The following is a 20,747-nucleotide window of genomic DNA, read 5'->3' as shown; positions in this document are numbered from 1 at the left end:
CTCAATTAGTTTGTATTTATCACAAGCTCATCTTACTGTATTACAGAAAACATCTGTGTATTTGAAGGGCTGCTGTATCTTAATGGTACATTAAGGTTTGACGTTGTTGCTTAATCTTATTCCAGCGGGTTCTCATCAAACGGTGGCAGTTGAAAACAATCAATTCTATAGAAATCTACAAATGCCTGTCTTCAAATAGGCAAACCTGATCACAACCAGGCATGTCCATGTCTTTAAGCATGTTTGTGTCAAACTGCTCAGAACACAACAACAGAGGGGAGATTTGAAACAGATGAAACAGATGCCAGCATGAATATCAAAGACAGATTCTTTCTGATTTCTCTGTAAATATGCCACCAGGGGAATGGTTGTGATTGAGCGTGAATAATTGCAAAGTAATTGTCAAGCAAAACCATGGATAAATGTAAGCCTTAGCTCACTGAAATGTTGGCCCTTGTCTTCATTTAGTCTTACTTGGCATTAAACAGTGAATGTGTACCTGTGCAAAAATAGAATCATCATAAACATCAAGGGACAAAATATTAATCTACTGTTAATATGCATTTATGGAGAACAGCATAATGAATATACGAGGTCACTGTTTGCCTATGGTCTTCATTTCAATCAATCATACCACAAATTGTTGTATTTGTGGTAAAGTTCTATCATCTTTAACCTTTTGACTATATACATAACAATTTTGTAAAGTTTGGCAGGGTACAGTGATCTAAGGTCCAACACTGCAAATGCAGGAAGTATTTCTCAGTTGATTTATGTAAGTTATGATGCTCTGAAAAACAGTTAACCCCTCCAAGTTAAGGTTAAACTTTTTGGCAGTTCAGCTTTAACAGCTTTGGTCCTGAGCCCAGAGCAGTCAGGAGCTATAGATTCTTTGCGGTTTGGAGACTGTAAAACTGTTCCAGACCTCAGCAAAAGGAAATCTATGTGTTTCTATTTTGCATCACCAGCTCTATATACTCTGCTGCAAAGCTAATGGTATATACAGTATGTGTCAGTGTTTGCACCCTTTAGCTGGGGTTTGATATCTACGTCATAAAGTGTTGTAGTGTTTCAATATGTGTAACAGGTGTGTAACACTGGATCAGGTGTCTCCCTTTCCTTAGAGAGAGTGGCTGGTAGTGTTGAGCCAACTGAGGATCCTTATGTGCAACTCACAAAATCCTCGTTTTATTTCTCAGCTATTTTATGACAATTACCTGTCATGCAGCAACAAACATGTTAATGTTATTTCCCTCTGGATAATAAACTTTTATCTTATCTTAACTTAATAGTTCATTCTAGGATACTACTGTTTCAAAGGCCCTATTCCTGGTCACTCACACAGTTTTGTGATTAAATAAAACATGTGACATCAGCATTTGACAGGTTCTTGCTCACTTCTTTTGCTGTAAAAACATTCATTCATTCCTTACATCGTTCTAATGTTTCAACGGTCAGTTCAGTCTCCCACCTTTTGAGATTTTTTTCAGATCTGGCTCAGGATGCAAAATGTAATAATTGCCTTTAGCTGAGCATTGTGGCGTCACTCAGTGAAAGTTAGATGTATAAGGGAGGGGATTAAGTTATAAACACTCTGATCCTGCCTGTTCTAACACAGAACTCATGCCTTACTGAAGGCGCGCAGGGACTGACTTGCTGGAATTTTGTTCTATGGGAATTAACATCTGTAGAGCAAGGGCGGTGTGTGGGAACATGTCTTCTCTTTCTGAGCCATTTCAGTGGATTGACAGATAATGCCTGCTGGGATCATATAGCTTCTGTCTCAGATTTGTTCTGCCCTGTAAACACTTACAACATTCCCATTTTGTGAGAAATTATTTTTCTTCTTATCTTATTTTCAATCTCATGAGTGTTACTGAGCAAGATGGCAAAAAAACAACAAAAAGACAACAGACAGCCGGCTGAGGAATTTTCCTGGGATATTTGTTACCCATGGGAACTTGACTGAATGTTAGAATATTTTATAATCCAATGTACCAACCTCCATCTATTGGTGCTCCAATAAGCAAAACATTTTGGGACGATATCTTCTTCTAAGATTTAGAGCGTTTCTATATGGCTTCAAAAGTAAGGTTGTATAATATGTAATATGAAAGGTTTTATTTTTCTTCATTTTATTTATAGATTATTTTCCCTTTTATATCTACCTGGTGCTTGTTTTCTAAACAACGTTTGCGGAAATTGTTACAGGAAAATTGCTCAGGCGCTGGTTGGCCACCACTTGCTGCGTCATACAGGACCCTCAGAACAACATGGCGGGCGCCGGTACAAAGTCTGTTTTGTTCGTGTGTTTGGGTAAGATTCAGTTTTTTGTAGCCGGAAAACCTCTTCTTTTCTCACACACCTTGAGCGTATAGAAGCAGCCAACATACACCATCAGCACATACATTTTCCTGAATGCGACTAGATTTAGCTACATTCACGCGGGATGCTAAATGAATGACGACATAAACTGGCACGTAGTGGTTTAACTCTGTTTAACCTGTTAACGGTTTCTAATTCTGCCGTGATAGTTCTACCAGGAACTACAATGAAACAAGTTACACTTTATTTAAAGAAGGAACACGCCAAGTGACAGTATCGTTGGCTTTAGGGCGATTTAACCTGGACAGGTGTCGACATCGACGGGTCATAGTCCAAATTTCTCAGGAGCCTAATTCGTCTACAGTGTTGCCAGCCACTCCTCAGCAAGGAAAGCAGCTATTGGCTGTTCTAACGCCTAATTTGCACAATTTGAATTGTGCGTGTAAATATATTGGACGCTGTAGGAGAGGAATAACGTCGTGTTTTTTTCCAAGTCCTAGTTATTTATTATTTATTTGGTTAATTGGTTATCGGTGATCGACCTGTCCGCTAGGTGTCGCTAGTGCACCCTGCAATGAATGAACGTCCTGGCCACGCGAACTATTTTTAAAGTTTAATTATCTTGTTCTTAGTGGAGGTTTCATCAGAGCCATGTGCGAGCAGGTTGTCATTTGTACTTAATGAGGCATCGTCATCCCTGTAAGTGTTTGATGTTTCAAACGGTACTGGTCATGCAGGTATTAAACTCCCTTTATTGTTGACAGGGAAAGTGTTACCATTTGCTCTGGCACAGTAAACCTGACACAGGTTTCATACATTCATTGAAATTCGGGAAAAATCTGGACCGTAATTTCCAAGTCATGAAATGTTTACAGATGTTCTAATGTAAAATGACACGGTAAACTTCTGTTTGCCCAAATGCCACCATGTTTATTCATTTTTTAGATTTGGAAACAAATCTAATGAGGAATGTTCCATCTGCTCCTTTATGGTCAAATTTTCTGAAAACTTTTAACTTTAAAAGTGATTTAACTTCACGCTGTTTAACATTTAGAGGGATCGTCAATGTTTACAAGAGAATGCCAATCCTTTGTCTGCACCGAATGTCTGTTTTTCTTTGATAATCCCTTAACTATTTGATGAAATAATGTGATAAAATCGGGTCTGTTGTTGCAACTAAGTGTGTTGTGTTTGTGGTTTTGAACAGGGAACATTTGCAGGTCACCCATAGCCGAAGCTGTGTTCAGAAAGATGGCCACGGATGCTGGTGTTGTCGATCAGGTAACGTTGTCCAGCCTGATTAACACAACACCACAAATGAAAGACATGTTTCTCACACATGACATAGATTTAGCATTATGTGCTGGGAGGCTGTACCTGGAAACCACTTTTCCACAAATGATTCATTCACTAGTGTGAATGGCCCGGCGGAAAATGCCAACCAGAAACATACACACAAAAAAAGGGCCGTTGATTGTAGCACCGATCCGAGCAGCCTGGAGTCGTTAAAGAGACACATGTGCACTGTCGGCACGCTTTGTCTTCATCAAAGCTTGTATTTCAGATGGAAGCATAAACACAGCAGTATATCAGCGTACTCTTGAGTATTTTGGTCACATGATGTCAATGTAATTCATGGCAGATATGTCTATCAAGCACACATACGGCACACACACACCCCATAAGTGAAAACACCTGTGTGTTGTGTAGGACTTCAGACATACACGTGTGAATTCATTTGGAGATTGAAATGAAATGTCCTCCAGTGAGGTTGGCCAAGGCGTAGCAGTGAAAGGTGGATACCATGTCTGCTTTCCCGTGTGTCTGTAAGTCTGTCAGTTATGCTGCTACCACATGGAACAGACTGAACACTGGAGTATACTTATGCAGTTAGTGTGACAGGCGAATGAGCTAAAACACACACCACATGTATACCGCCATCAAGAGGAACTAGTTCTGCTTCTGCCTGCAAAGTCTGAGTGTCACAAATGAGCAATTACCACCTGTGTCTGCCCGTGTTTGTGTGTGTGTGTGTTTTTGAATCACGCTCTGCTCGGCTCCAGTGGAGGATAGACAGTGCCGCCACCTCCACCTACGAGATAGGAAACCCGCCGGACCACCGCGGTCAAGCCTGCATGGAGAGGCACGGCGTGCCCATGAGGCACGTGGCCCGGCAGGTACGACCACCCCTCCCTCCCTCCCACCTGTCTTAGCGGTAGCTCTGTGCTCTCTGTTGTTGCAGTGGGTCATAGACAGTGCCGCCACGTCTGACTGGAATACAGGCAGCACGCCGGACGCCCGTGGTCTGGCCTGCCTAAGGAAGCATGGCATTGAGACCGACCACAGGGCCCGACAGGTACAAGCAGACGACCCACCGCTGCTCGCCTCGTCAGTGTGTGTGTGTGTGTGTGTGTGTGTGTGTGTGTGTGTGTGTGTGTGTGTGTGTGTGTGTGTCAGTGTGTGTCAGTGTGTGTGTGTGTGTGTGTCACTGTGTGTGTGTGTGTCACTGTGTGTGTGTGTGTGTGTGTGTGTGTGTGTGTGTGTGTGTGTGTGATGCCTGTGATGCCTGTCCTCATCAGGTATCTCTCAGGTTGTTTTGTATTGCCGTAACAATGTCTCTGTAATCATGTGCAGCGATGGAATTGGTGTGGAATATTTCCGAATGTCTACCAAGCCTACTAATCATTTATAATGACTTCCTAGAATGTGTTTCAAATTCTGAGAAAAGCCTGAAATCACAGCAAGATGTTTGGGCCCGCATGAGCTACAGCCTCATTGTTTTGATGCAGTGTCTTGAGCAGATTTCAGATGCAGCGTCTCATTGATCTCCCCTTAGTCAGACCCTCATCTAATCTCCTCAAAGCAGTGTTGTGGTGACTCAACCCTGAACTTTGACGAGCCTCCCTCCCTCTTCGCCCGCCATCTCTCTGTTGTCATCCCGCCACTTTCTTTGCTTTTGCTCCGTCTCTCGTATGAATCCACCTGCGTCCCTAAAGAGATTAGCCAATCGGGGGAATCGTTCGGAGGCTACGGCGTCCAAACAAGCGTGTTTGTTTCTATTGTGCAGTTATGCGCTGTGTTTTTGCTCTGTCAGTAATCCCAGCTGGAGTCGAGGCGTAACGGTATCAATATGTTATCCTTGAGTCAATATTTTGAGGAATAGGAGTGTTGCTCTCTGCCAAAATACCATCAGTCTTCTAAAAGCACATTAATACGACCCGTCATCACCGGGTTGTAATTCAGCAGTGAGGAGATAACGTCGACGTGTCCGGGGCTCTGGGCTCAGAGCTCCACCAAAGATTGGCTCGCTGATTTCTCCTTCATTTTCTGCTTCGTCATTGTGCGTCTTTTGTCTTCTTCTTACCGTAGTTGTCGTTATCCCCCCCTCGTTTTATCGTGTGTCGTTAACGAGATCTAAGAAGTGAGATCGTTTCTGTGAGACACATCAGTTGTTCATTAATTCAGACGATAATTGGTTTGGTGAAATTGGGGCTATAAGCTCATCTCCTCAGGAGCTCCTTACTTTGCTCGTCTGGGGTTGTTTCTGAATTCGCTGACCTCGTGCGTGTCCCTACCTGATCCCTCGCCCATCTCAGGAGATTGGAGACGAGAGGTGAGTGGCGAGATCGCGGCGGTCGGATGCTGCTGGCCACCACCCGCAACACAAACAAGGACCTGGCGCGACTTCAACAAACGGCCGTAACAAACATCTGTCCACCCCCCTCTGTTCCTTCTCAAAGCCTTTGGAGGACATGCAGGGTTTCTTCTTCTTCTTCTTCTTCTCCTCCTCCTCTTCTCTCGTTTGGCTCTCGTATTTAGTGATGTTTTATTTTAATGCCTCATGTTTGATTAAATCATCACTTTGCACAGCATCCCTCCGCATGCCAACAGATGTGCAGCTTAGATCTCTTTTTATTAACCCTGTCGGTGCATGCCTCCTCCCTGCCCCTCTCCCTCTCCCTTCCCCTGGCACAGGTCCCAGCTTTCAGCAAGTTCAAAGTCATCAATCAGAGTTAAAACAACGGCTCAGATTTTACTGCTCATGATGCGAAGGTTGCACTGTGTTCCCCCCCCCTTCTGCAAAAAGTAATATTTGTCTTGTCCTTCCTTTTTTACAACCCTGCATCCAGGTGACCAAAGACGATTTCATGAGCTTTGAATACATTCTCTGCATGGACGAGAGCAATTTGAGGTACTACTTTTTTTTGTTTGACCTACAGCTGTGCTTCCTGTCTTTGCCCCGACACAGGTCGCGGTCAAATGGAACGCGTTTACCATCCCGTCTCGCGCGTTAGCGGCTCCGCTGGATCGAAAAACCATTTTGCCTCGATTCAATTCCGCTGGGAGCTGTGCCGCAGCCCGGCCGGAGAGCCGAGGCTACGCAGCCGCCGCTGCCGGCCCAGCTATAAGTAACGTGTTCCTTTAATGAGCAATATCCTCTCCTAAGCCCTTTGCAGAGGTCAGGGGGAGGGATATTTTTTGCTACTTTGAACGTTTAGGGATCATTTTGAGATCACATGCCTCCAGACCTGATCTGTAAGCAGCTTACTGAGTTCTTTGGATGCCTCGTCTTTGCTCTTTGGGCAGTCCCAACCCCCACACACCCCCGCGTTCTCCCACACTTATTTTTCTCTTCAAATGTTAAGCTTGCCAGACTGAGGGGGGGAAAGGAGTCCTTATACTGGACTGAAGGGGATCCCCGTCCATGTAGCGTTTGCTTTCATAGAATCTGTCTGTGATCCATTTTTCCTTCAGCCCTAAATACATATGTCAACCTTTTATAGTCATCTGCTGTGCTCCCCACAGGACCACTCATGTCTTTGTGGGGCCAAACTGATGGTATCGTTTCACCACAGTGTTCAGGGAGGAAGTGTTTTGCTCGTAATGAATGGAGTCTGTTCTGCCGTGGCAGCGTTAGACACGGGACAGGACCGCGGTCTCGTTTCAGCCCTTAACTGATTATTAGCGTTCCCTTTATTCTTCTTTTCAGACCAGAGTGCGTCTGACCTTGTGTGTCCTTCCTCTTCCTCTCTTGTCTTCGCAGTGACTTGAATCGGAAGGCGAAGCCTGTGAAAAACCTGCGAGCAAAGATCGAGCTCCTCGGTTCGTACGACCCCGAAAAGCAGCTCATCATCAACGACCCGTATTACGTAAGTCTCCGCCCCCTTCGGCCGAGTATTCCCCAGCATTACGGAGCAGATTTGTTGGCGTTAAAGCGCCTGAGCACCTGTTCTATTTATACATCAGGTAAGAATGTAAAGGAAACGTCAAACACTCGCTGAACTGCCTTAGTGAGCAAGGATTCCTTCACCGCCTCAGCACTCCAGACCTGAATGCACTTATAGATTGCAAAACTGTAATTAACTACTCTTGGAAATGTAAAGCAAAAATGTGTTTGGTTTGGCATTTTACGTTCCAGCGCTCAGTCACGATTCTTTGACGGGCCGATGTTCTGCCAAAGTATTCGGATGTGGCTCCCTGCCGGCTTCATATCAGAATGAATTGGATGTGTGTGATGGTTCTGAGTGAGAAAAGCCAGGACAGGAAAAGTGGAATGTCAAGTTGCGGTGGGAATGGATAACAGATCTTCAGCTGTAATTGACATCCAAGCTCCTCCTGTTTCCAAGTTCAAACCGTCTTCATTTAAGGGGGAATGTTGCTGGTGTCAGTTTGTCATTTTTCCCAATTCAACAATAGCGTCGCTTGAAAAGAACTGGTTCCCCTCTGTGGTCTCAATAGTGGAAATAGATAATAGATGTTGGCCTAATGTGCGTTTCTATATTAAATTAAATTATAATATTTTCCAAAGCCTCAGCCCTGTGGCCGTAGGACAAAAGGTGCAGTCCACCAGAGTTTATGTCACTGTAACTTCAGACTCAGGCTTAGGTTTGACCTTCAACTCTGTGTGAGGGTCTCTGTGTGGACTGTAGGGTTAAGAGGCATTCAGTCACTTTGATCCTTTAACATTGAACTGTTCTCCTGAGGCAGAGAGGGCGACCCAAGAGACACACACGCCTTTGTCTGTTGAGTCTGAAGGCGACGATGAAGTCCTGCTGATGCTTCACCAGGCGGCTCTCAGCATGGCTCCAATTGAGAGATAGCAGGAGACGTAGCAGGAACATGCGAGCGAAACCAAATGTCAGGGTTTAGTAAATGCGTTGCGTAGCCACATGTAGTTCAGATGGATGGCCTCTCATCAAGGCAGCGTCTCTCATCAGGTTTCTTTTATATTTGGTCTCATCACAACAACACTTGCAGGGGCGAGGTTTAGCTTCTTCCAAAAGTCCATCACTTCATCGTCAGTTATTACCTCTGGCAGCCGCTTCCTCCCCAGTGAAATTAGTTATGATACTAAACTCGTGTGTGGGTCTGTGTGTTGGCTAAGAGTGCGTCTAAAGCCAGTTGGCATCCATCTGGGATCGGCTTCCTGCAGAACAAATAAATCATTAGTCCCCCAGAGGAACAGTCTTTTCCTTTTAACGCCTTCCTTTTGTTTGGTTTTCCTGGGGAACCGATCTACACGCACGTATCTACCTACAGCGGCGGGGTTCAATCAGAAGCGGGATAGAACGGGATTAGAAAAAGGCACCACAGCTCAGCTACGGAGAAACACAATCCAACAGCACAAAGGCGCTCTTGATTTTTGATTGAGTTGCGTCCAGTTGACAAAAGCACTCCAGTGACTTTGATACAGATACTGTTTTGGTTTTGGTTTGGAATTCATTGCTTGATGAGTATTAACGGCGTTTGGACGACACTTATTTTTTTCTCTCCGTCTTGTTTTCTTTGCTCTGAAGGGAAGGGATGAAGACTTTGAGAAGGTGCACCAACAGTGTGCGAGATGCTGCAGAGCCTTTCTGGAGAGCAACTCCTAACAACATCTGCCCTGAAACGCTCTTTGCACAGTCTGCTTGACGAACCCAAGTAAACGCCTTTAATAAGCTTTGGCCCTGTCACACACACTCTCATCAGTAAAAAAAAAAAAAAGCCTCTGCGGATGTCACTGAAAGACCATCAGAGCAGTTTGTTTCTTTGTTGTAAGCGTAGAAAGAAGCACGCCATGTAGATCTAAAGCAAAGCTGTGTGGACCAGTTTGTTTTCATTTGAGTGATAAATAAAACAAATGAATGAATCCATTGCTCCTGGGTTCCTTTGTCATGCAGATAATTCATCTTCCATCACCATGGATCCAGGTTTCCTGTCGGTCATAACGCATGACCTGACATCTCAGGGCTCACAAGTGGGGGTCAAAGGCTGACCTCAGGCCTCAGGGGTCACATTAATGCTATCCTGAATGCTAATCCTCCTGGGTCATTTCTTAGGTCTGTGATTGATTGTCTGGCTTCACGTTGGCCTGCAGATATACCAAATAACTATTTTTTAAATAATTGACTCATCTGATAAACAAAGACAGGTGGAGTTTAAGACTAAAAATAAGTTAGGATTAAAACCACTTCCAATCTGTCATCTTAATAATGAACATGTAGGTGATCAAGCTCTGGCTCCTGGTCACATTTCTGGCTCCTATAGGCCGGCGGTGTTCTGCATCCTGTTCTGTTACATTGTACAGACATACAGCGCTGCAGAGAAGGAAGTGAAATATTACAAAAGGTGTCTGTGACATAACGTTACCCCGGCGACATTCTGCAGGCATGTGTGGCTTTGGAACAGTTAATTCCATCTCAGGGCTTCACGTGGCTGGCGTGGAAGAAACGTTGCTTATAAGCTTCACGCTCGATGACGTATCAGATGGAATATCTATGTGCTGATTGTAGCATGAGAACTGAAGAGAGGTATTAACGTCTTGAGGCAGCGTCCAGTTAACGGTTAAGACTTTAAGCAACAGGACAGCATGACATGAAGTTAAAGGTCTTCGAAAGTGACGCCAAACAGTTTGGAAGCAAGAAAGCACATTGTCCTCTCATTAAAACCCAAACTAAGTCATGATTTAAGATGAACTCCAGATCCCCAATACTCATTCTGCAGCCGTCTCCGTCTTTTCAGGGTGCAGCTTTTGTGTCTTACACGGGATCTCTCTTCTTGAACTAAAGAGACTTCTTGTCCAATATAAATAGCATCACGCTCCAAATATGTTGACTCAATGTGGGAAACGTTCAAGAACGCACAATGATTTCACAACATCTTCTAACCAACCCCCCAAAAAAATCCCTTCATAAATCAAATACCACCCATATTTGTACCAATCTTATAATTTATTTAAATATATTTCATTTTTAAATATATATGTTTCCAAACACCCATTTGATGTACAGTATGCCACTCACTTTCATTTACAGGATCTAGATGGGGTTTTTGTCGTCTGCTGCTTTGTTGTACAGTATGTACACGTTACACACGGGGTTAACATGGTCACGGCCTGCATTATGTACACTGGAACGGTTTTGTATGTATAAATATATCATGTACCACACTCAACCAAGGCTCACAGGAGGGGCCGGCGACTTCAGAATGCTTCCGCCGTCGCCACCTGCTCGTCTGGTACCAAACACCGAGACAAAGCAAAGAAACGCTCGTTAATAATTTAATCACGTAGTTGTCGGGTGTGTGAGCAGACGTGGGACCGAACCGTGACCGCCGGCCCGTTTTACGTCACATGTTTAAAAATATTTGGATTCTGTCACAAAATAAACATATGCTATCCCCTTTCTTTTTTTTTTTTTTTCAAAAGATCTTTTGGATACCGGCAAGGAGAAAAAGGTCCCGAGTCGGTTTCCTGTTTTCCTCCTTGGCGTGTTTGTCTTCTTGTGTTTCACCGTCTGCCTCTCTGTCTGCTTTCACTGCCTGGTTGCTCCCTTCAAATTGACGGCCAACCGTGAAGTCCAGCCAGGGCGTTGGTTGTCAATAATCCACGCTTTAGCACACCGACAACTCTCGGAAGGAGACAACAGTTGCTGATAAGCGGTTGGGGCTGGTGGGAGCATTCTATGCTTCCCTCTTATTGTCCAAGGCACAATTTGTTTCCAAGATTTTTCTTCTGCATCGCTTGGCTTTGGCCTCAACCTGAAATGAAGAGGAAGTGCAATTCAGTGCTGTCTTACACTTGGCAGTACCTGACAAATTCTTTCCTATTCCAGAAGAATCATGAACATTAGATCAGGAAACATGATTTGCTGCCGGTCTGCACGGCACACACACATATCGCTAACATCTCTACGCTCTAAGCTGAACCAATGAAAACATGACTGATTCATGGATTAGTCTCCATGTTCTCTTTCTTCATCGTGTTGTTCGTGTTTTATGTGCTGTGTGTTTTGTGTGTGTGTGTGTGTGTGTGTGTGTGTGTCTACCTCATGTTTTATAGAAATGTATGATAAATCACAACGCAGCAGCTTGACAGTGTGTGTAGGATGAAGTATTCCCCGGTGCGTTGGGGTGCCGTACCTGGATCCGTGCTACCCCTCCGTACACTGCGGGCTGCCGGCGAGCCGCTTCAGAAGCCTCGCGCATCTTTTGAAGTCTGAGGAGAGAAGACGCAGATGAGACACTTGCGCGAGAATTCGTCAGAGAGAGAGCACGACAGGTGAGTCTGTGTGTGTGTGTGTGTGGTCAGCTTACATGCAGGTATCGTGCATTCCCTGGTGTGGTGGTAGAGTCTGTACACGTGCTTCCTGCATTTCGGACTGAAGTACAGAGGACCTGAAAGAAGACGGGGGGTTTAGATTGATCGATTGATTTCAGGTCTCCGGCCATCAGAATGTCACATCTGTCTATCCCTCATCACTCTGCATCCATCCTCCCATCTCAGTCTCTCACTCACTCTTCACTCTCACTCTCAATCTCTGTTGTCTTTCCCACTTCCCATAATGCAGCAGGCTGATGTCTTCTTACCTGTCATGTGTTTGAGGAACTTCTCCTTCTTTCTGAGGTCTCTGGGGGATATTACTGTTCAAAAAAGAAAGAAAGAAAGAGTATGAAGGAACAATGCTTTAGTATTTTATCACAAAACACAAACACCTGTACGATGTAAGCAAGCCAACAGCCAATGAGTCAACAATTTTCTATCTTAGATTCAACTCTTTAATTATTGAAACCTTAGTTGTGGTTGTACATTAATCTGAATTATATTTCTGGCACCTTGTTTATTTATATTGAGGAGCAAAGCGACACTACAGACTTGAACAAAGACTTAGGATCAGGATTTGAGACAAAGTGATCGGTTAATAGTTTATGGATAAAAGTTAATAATTTGTGTTTTAGTCATTTAATAACCTGCATTTCTCATTTTCACATCACAGTGACAGGAGAACTTTACATGATTTGTTGATAAAGAAATTGTAGGAGACTTTCAGACTAAATTACAAAGACTTATTGATGTTGTAGCAAAGTTTAGGTTCTAATTTCTTCACATTTATTGTAATTAGAATGGGGCTTTCTGAAACACGCACACACACAGACGCGCGCGCACACACAGGCGCGCACGCACGCACGCACACACACACACACACACACACACACACACACACACACACACACACACACACACACACACACACACACACACACACACACACACACACACACCAACCAACCAACCAACCAACCAACCAACCATCCTCTCCTCCACTCACCGATGACCTGATCCGCCCGGTCCGACCTCACATCCCGGAAGTCCCTCCTCACCACCGAGGTGCTGCTGAGCGGCGCCGCCGTCTGCGCTCGGTTCTCCTCCACGCTTTTCACCTCCGCCACCATCCGCCGGAGGGTCTGCGTCCGCGCGTCCCCGCCGCTCACCGCCTCCGGCGGGGGCGCGCTCAGGCAGCAGTGGCCGGTAAGCGCGCTCATGAGAAGCACAAGTCCCAGAGAGAAGTGCCCGCGCACGCCGCGCATCGCTCCCACGGAGTGAGAAGAAAGTCAACTCCTCCGTCGCTGGTTGGGGGGGGGGAGGAAGGAGGGAGGGGACTTGACCCGGACACCTGCGAGAGAGGACCGAGTCAAACTTTGACAATCCACCGCCCGGTCACTGAATCATCCACACACACACACCTTAAAATGACAGCATGGATCATTTTAGATAGAGTTTATAAAGTTAGACCAAACTTTACAAACAATTAAAAGACGTACAACAAAATTGTCATCATTTTACCACAGATTTGTCCTGAATCTATCACCCAAATATATCGATTAAGTTCTTTCGATTGATTGGTTGGTTGATTTATCTTCGTTTTACAGCAAATAAATCCGCAACCCAGTCTGTGTTTACCAGGCGAGCACACAGATCTCATACAAACACGACGCGTTCAAATGTAACTCTTTAGCTTATTCTTATTCCAAAGTTCTTAGTGTGTTTTTGACATTTAATGGAATTTAATTAGTAGAAATGGATACGGAGGGTGTGTAGGATAAAACACTAGGAACACAACAGGTTTGCCGGTCACCTAATGTGGCTCTAAGAAGGCGGAATTTCTTATAAACAAAGTGCACATTTTTTGGATAAAAGCAATATAATAACTGATATTACCTTCGGCTCTTCAAGTCTGGATATTCCCCTTGCGTTCAACAAAAATAAATAAACCAAAATCAAATGTAAATAAAGTCACAGGTAAGTTCACTTCCTGGGTCTGTCCGCTCCGCTGTGCGTCCCTTTGAAGTCTCCTCTTATTTAGGGAAGTTATATGAACTTATATGAAGTTATATGTAGATGTAATTAAGCATCATCCTCTAATCCTCGGAACGAAAGAGTCAAAGTGGGGGAAAAAGCTTCTCCTGCGTCTTTCCTCCAGGTCCCCGTGTGCGCCTCCGCTCAAGTGCAAGAAGCAGCTGGATCCCTCTTTATCCTCTCAGGCAGACGTGGTGACCTGCTCCCTTGTGGATTACGCCGCCGTTTCTCCTAACGAGACGCATTATCGACGCTCTTTGTCGCGGAAACTCAACTTGACTTTACTTGACCATCGCTTTGAATGCGGTGGGAAGTTTGTCCCCTCTGCTGCTGCTGCTCTCCCCCCCTCCCTCCCTCCCTCCTTTTCCGTTACTCCGCTTACATGTGCGATACGCGGTTATAACAGGAAGCGTTTTCCCAACCTAATCCTTCCCTACTGGAATTCCCAAAGCAGCCGGTCAGATACTGGCACCTCTCTGGACTCTTTCCCACTTCTTTACCCCTGCGTTTCTCATCGCCCCCCCATCCTGCTAATTGGCGCGTTTTGCATCCATAACGCAGAGATTACGTCACAGTTATTCGCTGGAAATATAATAGATTAATTGGAATTTAATTAGGCATAATTCTATATGAACACATTCGCTTCCCCAGGGGCGACTCGCTGTAATGTTTATCCCGCTGGAGATGAGTTTCTTCATGGGTTAACGTGGCTGGATGAACTCTGGCGTCGTGTTGGCGTCCGTCCTTTCCCTCCTCAGAAGTGACGTCATAAGAGCATAGCGTTAATAAAAGCGTGTCATCGGGTCACTGCTACAGGAAACAGAAGTGTTACTGTTCCTGAGTAGAGGACGTTTTGTGGCCGTGTATGTGTGTGTGAAGGTTTTTGGTGCTGAAAGGACAGCGCGCCAGCTGCAAACATCTGGGTGAATAGGTGATGCGTGGAAACGTTGCATAACATGTCACTAAGTTAAAACAATGGCAAGATTGGACGGACAGTGTTGGGAAATGTAGAGCAGCTTGACTTCTCTGACTTGCTGGTGGAACTGGTTTGTCCCTTAAAATAAACATTAAAATCTGATCATCATGGGTGAGATTGGAGTTGGAGGTACATTTCTTATTTGCTCATATGTCCAAACTCTACTGCTCCTATATCCCCGTGACAACTGCTACCTAACTCTATGTGTTATGTCTGTTTAAATGCACAATGTGTTTATTTGAAAATCCAGATATTTGAAACATCCGCTTGTTTGGTCCGAAGAGGTAAATTTCAAGGATTTTATTAATTTATATTCCTAAACACTGCAACATCACAGGTAATCAACAGTCAATCACAGTCCTTCAACAATATCTACTCAAACCAAAGAGGTTCAGCAGGGGGTGCCATACTGCAAAAACTGGATTTTAACTCCCATATGGCTGATTTATGTCTGTTAGCCTTCATGCAAACTTATTTAAATAATCGATGTGTTCCTGCCTGATCTAAGGTTGAGCCAGGCCCAACACGGTGAGTTCCTCCCTGCTCTACCCCTTGAGATAGATCTCCAAACAGGAAGTAATGCCCAAAAGAACAAATAAAACCTCAGCTAAATGTCCCTAAGTTCACCTAACAAAGATGAAAAATAAGAACATTGACTCTTAACTAAGCTCCGAACACAAAACCAGGAGAAAACGGCGACAACAAAACATGTATTCTGCCTTCCTGAGGCATGTTACAAGTAATAAAGTTGAGCAGACACATTAGGGATCAATAAGAGCTATGTCTGACGTGTCTCATCAGAGGAGGAGAAGAGAGAGAAGAGGGCAGATTGCTGTCAGCTGGAGCTTAAATGTCATCACAGCTCACTTTTACATGCCGTCGGACATTTTTTTGAATTCCTGGTCACATCACACATGTCCAAAACACACAGACAACAAAGGAAATCAGTGTTGGGACTGTATGTGTGTGACCGTGTTTAATTTGCTGTTGACGGAGGCGAGCTTCTTTTTATAACCGCTTTGAGCTTTATTGATGTCACATGGCAAACTATGTTGACCGATGTTTTGCAAGCAGCTGCGTCATGTTCAAATGATCTTCATGAAGAGAACCTCCCATGTGTGGCTGTGGTCTCTGCTTTTATCACCCTGCTTGTCTCGTGTCCCCCTCTCTCTCTCTCTCTCTCTCTCTCTCTCTCTCTCTCTCTCTCTCTCTCTCTCTCTCTCTCTCTCTCTCTCTCTCTCTCTCTCTCTCTCTCTCTCTCTCTCTCTCTCTCTTCCTTATTTTCTTGTACTGGTTGAGTTTTCACTTCCTCAAGCCGTTATTCGAGGTCACTTTCTCGTCTTTGTCAAACAACCGCCATCTTGGCATCAGCGCACCGGCTCACTTCTCTTAATCAAGGATGTGTGTGTGTGTGTGTGTGTGTGTGTGTGTGTGTGTGTGTGTGTGTGTGTGTGTGTGTGTGTGTGTGTGTGTGCGCGTGCGCGTGTGTGGGCCTTTTAAACTGGACACGCTTTTACAAAAACAAATGTGATGGCTGCTGTGACCCTGAAAACAAGCCAATAACAACTTTGGGCTTGGATCAAGACATTGTTATACATGAATTTGAAATGGTAATAGAACGGTGAAAGGAAGGATAGTAGGAATAATAACATTGTGGTGTCCTAGACAAACGCACAGACTTCTATGTTATCTATTTGTGGGCCTAAGTGATTTATCAGCCACAATCGTTTCCCAGTTTCTATCTCATCTCACCGCAGGTTTCCATGTTACACGTTCCCTCCAGGTGGTTCTGGTTAGAAGGAATCCTCCTAATAGACAAACTGAACCCTGCAGCTTATTGTTTCTCTTGAGACGCGTTCCCTCTCTGTAATCTTCCACAGTATTCACTCATTCTGTCAGATGGTTAGTTATGGATTTGATTGCCACACACTGACTCCCCTCTACACTCCCACTCCACCCTTTTTCCTTTAAATCTCCCTTCTTGCTCGTCACCTCCTCCACTGAACACATGACTTAAACACTTTATGTCTGATACGCAGAGACAAAATGTTTGCTTGGACTTACTGTGATCTACCGATTTACTCTTTGTTGTCGCCTCTCCGTCTCTCACCCTACAAATATGTCACTGTCCATGTCTGCGCTGACTGACCGCTTCCTTATGCCAGAGCTTTGGGGTGAAGACAACGGGACAATATTTTGAGAAAGACAAACGCAAGAAAGAGAAAATGGGCTGCAGCTTTTCCCAGATGTGATGATTGTTACAACCACAGTGTTAGGAAACGGGTGTGATGCAGGAACCGTCCCCCCTCTGTCCTCCTCTGTCCTCCCCTGTCCTCCTCTGTCCTCCCCTGTCCTCCTCTGTCCTCCTCTGTCCTCCTCTGTACTCCTCTGTACTCCTCTGTACTCCTCGGTTCTCCTCCCTGCTGGTTCACAGATCGATAGGAAGCGGCTTAAGTAAATGTTAGGAAAAGGGGCATCTTTTCAACAAAGACAATGGCGTTTATTAACCTTTTCCTGGACAGGTCAGGGATGTGAGGAGCAGTGGTGTTGTGGTTATTTCAGCACATGGTCTGAATTAACAAACCAGTATGGATTTATGGAGAAGTATGTTTGTCTGGCGTCCCGGTGACACCTCGAATTGGACTGGAACAGGATTTGTTTACACCTAGAATGGATTTCAACGTCTATTCTAGTTTTCTACGGTCACACTCTTCAACTCATCCATTCGTTATAGCGGATAGATTTTAAGTTGGGGGGGTCGTTACAGTAAATCAAAACTCATCCTCTGATACCTTTTATGAGAGAACTTGACATTTACAAAGGCGAGGTGAAGGCTGGCGTGATGAGGAGCACATCAGAGTCATGGAAACCCACTGCATCAAACAGCTGCACGTAGTTTTACATCATAGGTGAGTCAGGGTTTATGTTCTGCAAAGGATACAGTTGTTGGCATCACAATAACCTCTAATGAATAGAACACTACAAGCAGCTGCTGCACGAGGCCGCTTGAACGTTGTGTCTATGTTGCACAACACAAGGTTTTGATAATACAACTGCAGTCTGGTGAGGACTTTGCTTTCTGCTCTCTTTCCTGTTTTCCCCTCACATTTGGCATCTGGTTGGTCTGGTTCAGATGCCCACCGGACTTGTCCCTGCTGAGGTCATCTGGGAGGAGACAGACAGGACAGACCCAGAATATACCAGAGGGCCTTTATGTCCCATCTGACCCAGCGATGTAGAGGAGGGACGCAGGGACAATGATGACAAGCAACGGATAACAGAAACATGATGATAATGCTGATTGGTGGTTCAAAGCTCTGAATCCACACTGATGGACATCTAACAGTGTTTTGATCTAAACAAACACTTGGTTTATTCATAATAATCTAACAATCAGATGTCTGTGAGTGTGTATGTCTGAAGCTCAAATCCCTGTCAAGCTCAATTTGGCTCCGAGCAACAATTCCACTCCAACTGGAAGGAAATTGTTCCTACAGAGTGGATAGATTAATATACATGCAGTTTCACCAGCCGCTCTCTCTGCCTCTGTCTGTCTCTCCCTCACACACACACACACACACACACACACACACACACACACACACACACACACACACATTCTCCCCACCCTAATATTAGTAAGAGCCATTGAGTCATTTGGTGTCAGTCTTGTGTGTTAGCTTAATGACTCACTAGAATTCAGAGCTTGCTCCTCCACATCAGTTACATGACAGTGATGATTTGTTATTCCACATAAACCGGGGAAGGAGTCAGATATCTTCACATCAGGGAGAGCTAATCTATCTATCTATCTATCTATCTATCTATCTATCTATAGATGTCATCGTCCAAATAATACATCCAGATGGCCTGAAACTGTGATCTGTTGTTTGTCTGCGATCCGATCTGTAATTTGTTTATGGACAAATATTCCTCTACCAGCCTACATAAATAATCTCTCATTATTTGCTGCCAATTTTAATTATGAACATTTTGTGGATTGTGTTGCTTTTGGCAATAGCTGTGTTCATTTCCACCAATTCATGCTTTTAGAAACAAAATGTGATTGCTCTTTAGTATTTACAGCCAGCGTATGTTAGCATGTAGCCTGAGCCAAACACGGCCTTGTGGGGAGATTCAGGCCTCACTACTTTCTCAGGTTACTCACTTTCTTCTGTCCAAACTAATTTTTTTCTCCAATAGTGTTTTCCCTCTTGATGCCATCAGGCACATGATTGCAGTCCCACTAAAGTAGATAATACTTCAGATCTCAGCTTAAAGGGGCTTCTCAGGGCAAGTTGGCTCCTGTCCTGAGAAATGAAAAATATGCACAGCAGTCTGTGAGGTTGGGAAACACAAATCAAAGTGCTGTGAGTTTGAGGAACAACCTGAAAACTAGAGATGTATTTCACAGAACCTGTAACTCTGCATCATCCGTTTTGCAAGCATGAAAATGATTGATTTAGCAAACTATAAAACAGCTTCATTCCGCCCAAAAGGTTTGTGTTTGCAGGCATTAGAGGGCATTCCTACAGCTCATACCTCTGCCAAGGCTGAGTATCCTCTAGTTAAGGCTCCATCTCTCATCTCATTGATGGAATTGAACAGGTTATTAGCTGGACCTTGGTCAAGAGGTCAAGAGCTACAGACGTCATCATCCAGATCCACATTATACTTTTGACTTAATGGGGAATTGTAATCATCTTCTGTTATGTTTCCTTTTACTTTACCTCCTGCCCTTGTGTTCCTTTGTTGATCCTTGTTGATGTTGGTTTCACCTGCGTCTGTTTGGTTGCCTTTTGTTCCACTTTCCCCTCACCTGATCCTCATTTGCTTGTTTATGTGTTTATGTACTAATATATTTATGTATTTAAACTCGTTGTTCTTCGTTGTTTTTCGTTGCTTATGAGAAACATTTAAAGTAGACGATCATCACAATTCTTCTCTTCCAGTTCCAGGAAATGTTTTTGTTCCGCTCAATGCCTTTCGTCAGATCATCCAGGACTTTTTTTGCCCGTCCATTTGTGCACTGAAGTCAAGATTGGAGGTTTTGCTCTGTTGAATCCCAGCGCCCACCTGCAGTGCTTGGCTTGAGACAGTGCAAGCAAATGTCTGCAACACACTGTAATGCAGATGATTATAGTATACAGATAACTTTGAAGTGCGTGAGTGAGATGAGAGGATGCATACGATAAAAAGTGGGCGATGAGTAAAGTTTCCAGCGGTTTGTTGAATTTAAGTCTCACAAAACAAATGAGGCAACACTATGGAATCTATTTGTTTGTAGAAGCTCCAGTGTTCCCGCTTTCTAATTTCCGGGACAGTCTTTGACTTCAAGTGTTTACTTCTTTTGAGCAGATGAAGAGATTGCAGAAATAGAGCACGACTGGTCAGTGTCGTCGATGTCACTGACTGTTTCCCCCAGCGTCTGATCTCCGTGATGTATCTGCCTCTTCCACCTCTCTTATGGTGTTCTCATATGACCGTCACGGTGGGTGGAGGTCGTGATAACTAGGATGTCTGGAACGTTTCAGTACGCAAAGTCTCTCTCCTCTGTTGGCTCATTCCACGCTGTAGTACTGATGGCAAGGAAGCTCTTCCCAGATGTGCTGTCATGCTTCCAGAGAGCAGCAACTGATACTAATAAACCTTTCCTGCAGACCCCCCCCGACACACACCGAGAGAGAGAGAGAGACAGCGAGAGAGAGAGAGGGAGACAAATGAGACTATCTCGGCCCAGTGTTTGTAAATGTTTGTGGAAGAGAGAGAGTTTTGTAAATGGAATTTCCTCTTGGGACATTAAGCGGTATGGATGTAGTATTATTATTA

At 44.4% G+C, this 20,747-nt stretch overlaps 2 protein-coding genes across 3 annotated transcripts; one reads left to right on the top strand and one right to left on the bottom strand.

Annotated features, from left to right (window-relative positions):
• The first annotated feature begins 2,216 nt into the window (after positions 1-2,216).
• On the top strand, positions 2,217-9,457 carry acp1 (acid phosphatase 1). Of its 2 annotated transcripts, none has more exons than XM_076171673.1 (6): positions 2,217-2,316; positions 3,533-3,606; positions 4,568-4,681; positions 6,456-6,517; positions 7,370-7,475; positions 9,123-9,457. In XM_076171673.1, exons 1-6 carry the CDS (start codon positions 2,274-2,276, stop codon positions 9,198-9,200), a joined length of 477 nt encoding a protein of 158 aa, XP_076027788.1. In that variant the 5' UTR covers positions 2,217-2,273; the 3' UTR covers positions 9,201-9,457. The 2 variants fall into 2 exon arrangements, with proteins under 2 accessions (XP_076027788.1, XP_076027789.1); XM_076171674.1 differs by lacking the exon at positions 4,568-4,681 and adding an exon at positions 4,389-4,502.
• Positions 9,458-11,256: 1,799 nt separating this feature from the next.
• Positions 11,257-13,250, bottom strand: alkal2a (ALK and LTK ligand 2a). Its single transcript, XM_076171675.1, has 5 exons — positions 12,915-13,250; positions 12,175-12,228; positions 11,902-11,982; positions 11,728-11,803; positions 11,257-11,346 (listed from the first exon to the last, which is right to left on the bottom strand). The coding sequence occupies exons 1-4, from the start codon at positions 13,171-13,173 to the stop codon at positions 11,739-11,741; spliced, it is 459 nt and encodes a 152-aa protein (XP_076027790.1). The 5' UTR covers positions 13,174-13,250; the 3' UTR covers positions 11,257-11,346; positions 11,728-11,738.
• Positions 13,251-20,747: the final 7,497 nt, after the last annotated feature.

The sequence above is a fragment of the Genypterus blacodes genome, unplaced genomic scaffold (assembly GCF_046128005.1).
Source record: "Genypterus blacodes isolate CSIRO-AG114 ecotype Tasmania unplaced genomic scaffold, CSIRO-AGI_Gbla_v1 ptg000263l_1, whole genome shotgun sequence".
NCBI classification, from domain to species: domain Eukaryota; kingdom Metazoa; phylum Chordata; class Actinopteri; order Ophidiiformes; family Ophidiidae; genus Genypterus; species Genypterus blacodes.
Note: the sequence above shows the minus strand (reverse complement) of the source record. Positions and strands in the feature narration are given on the sequence as shown.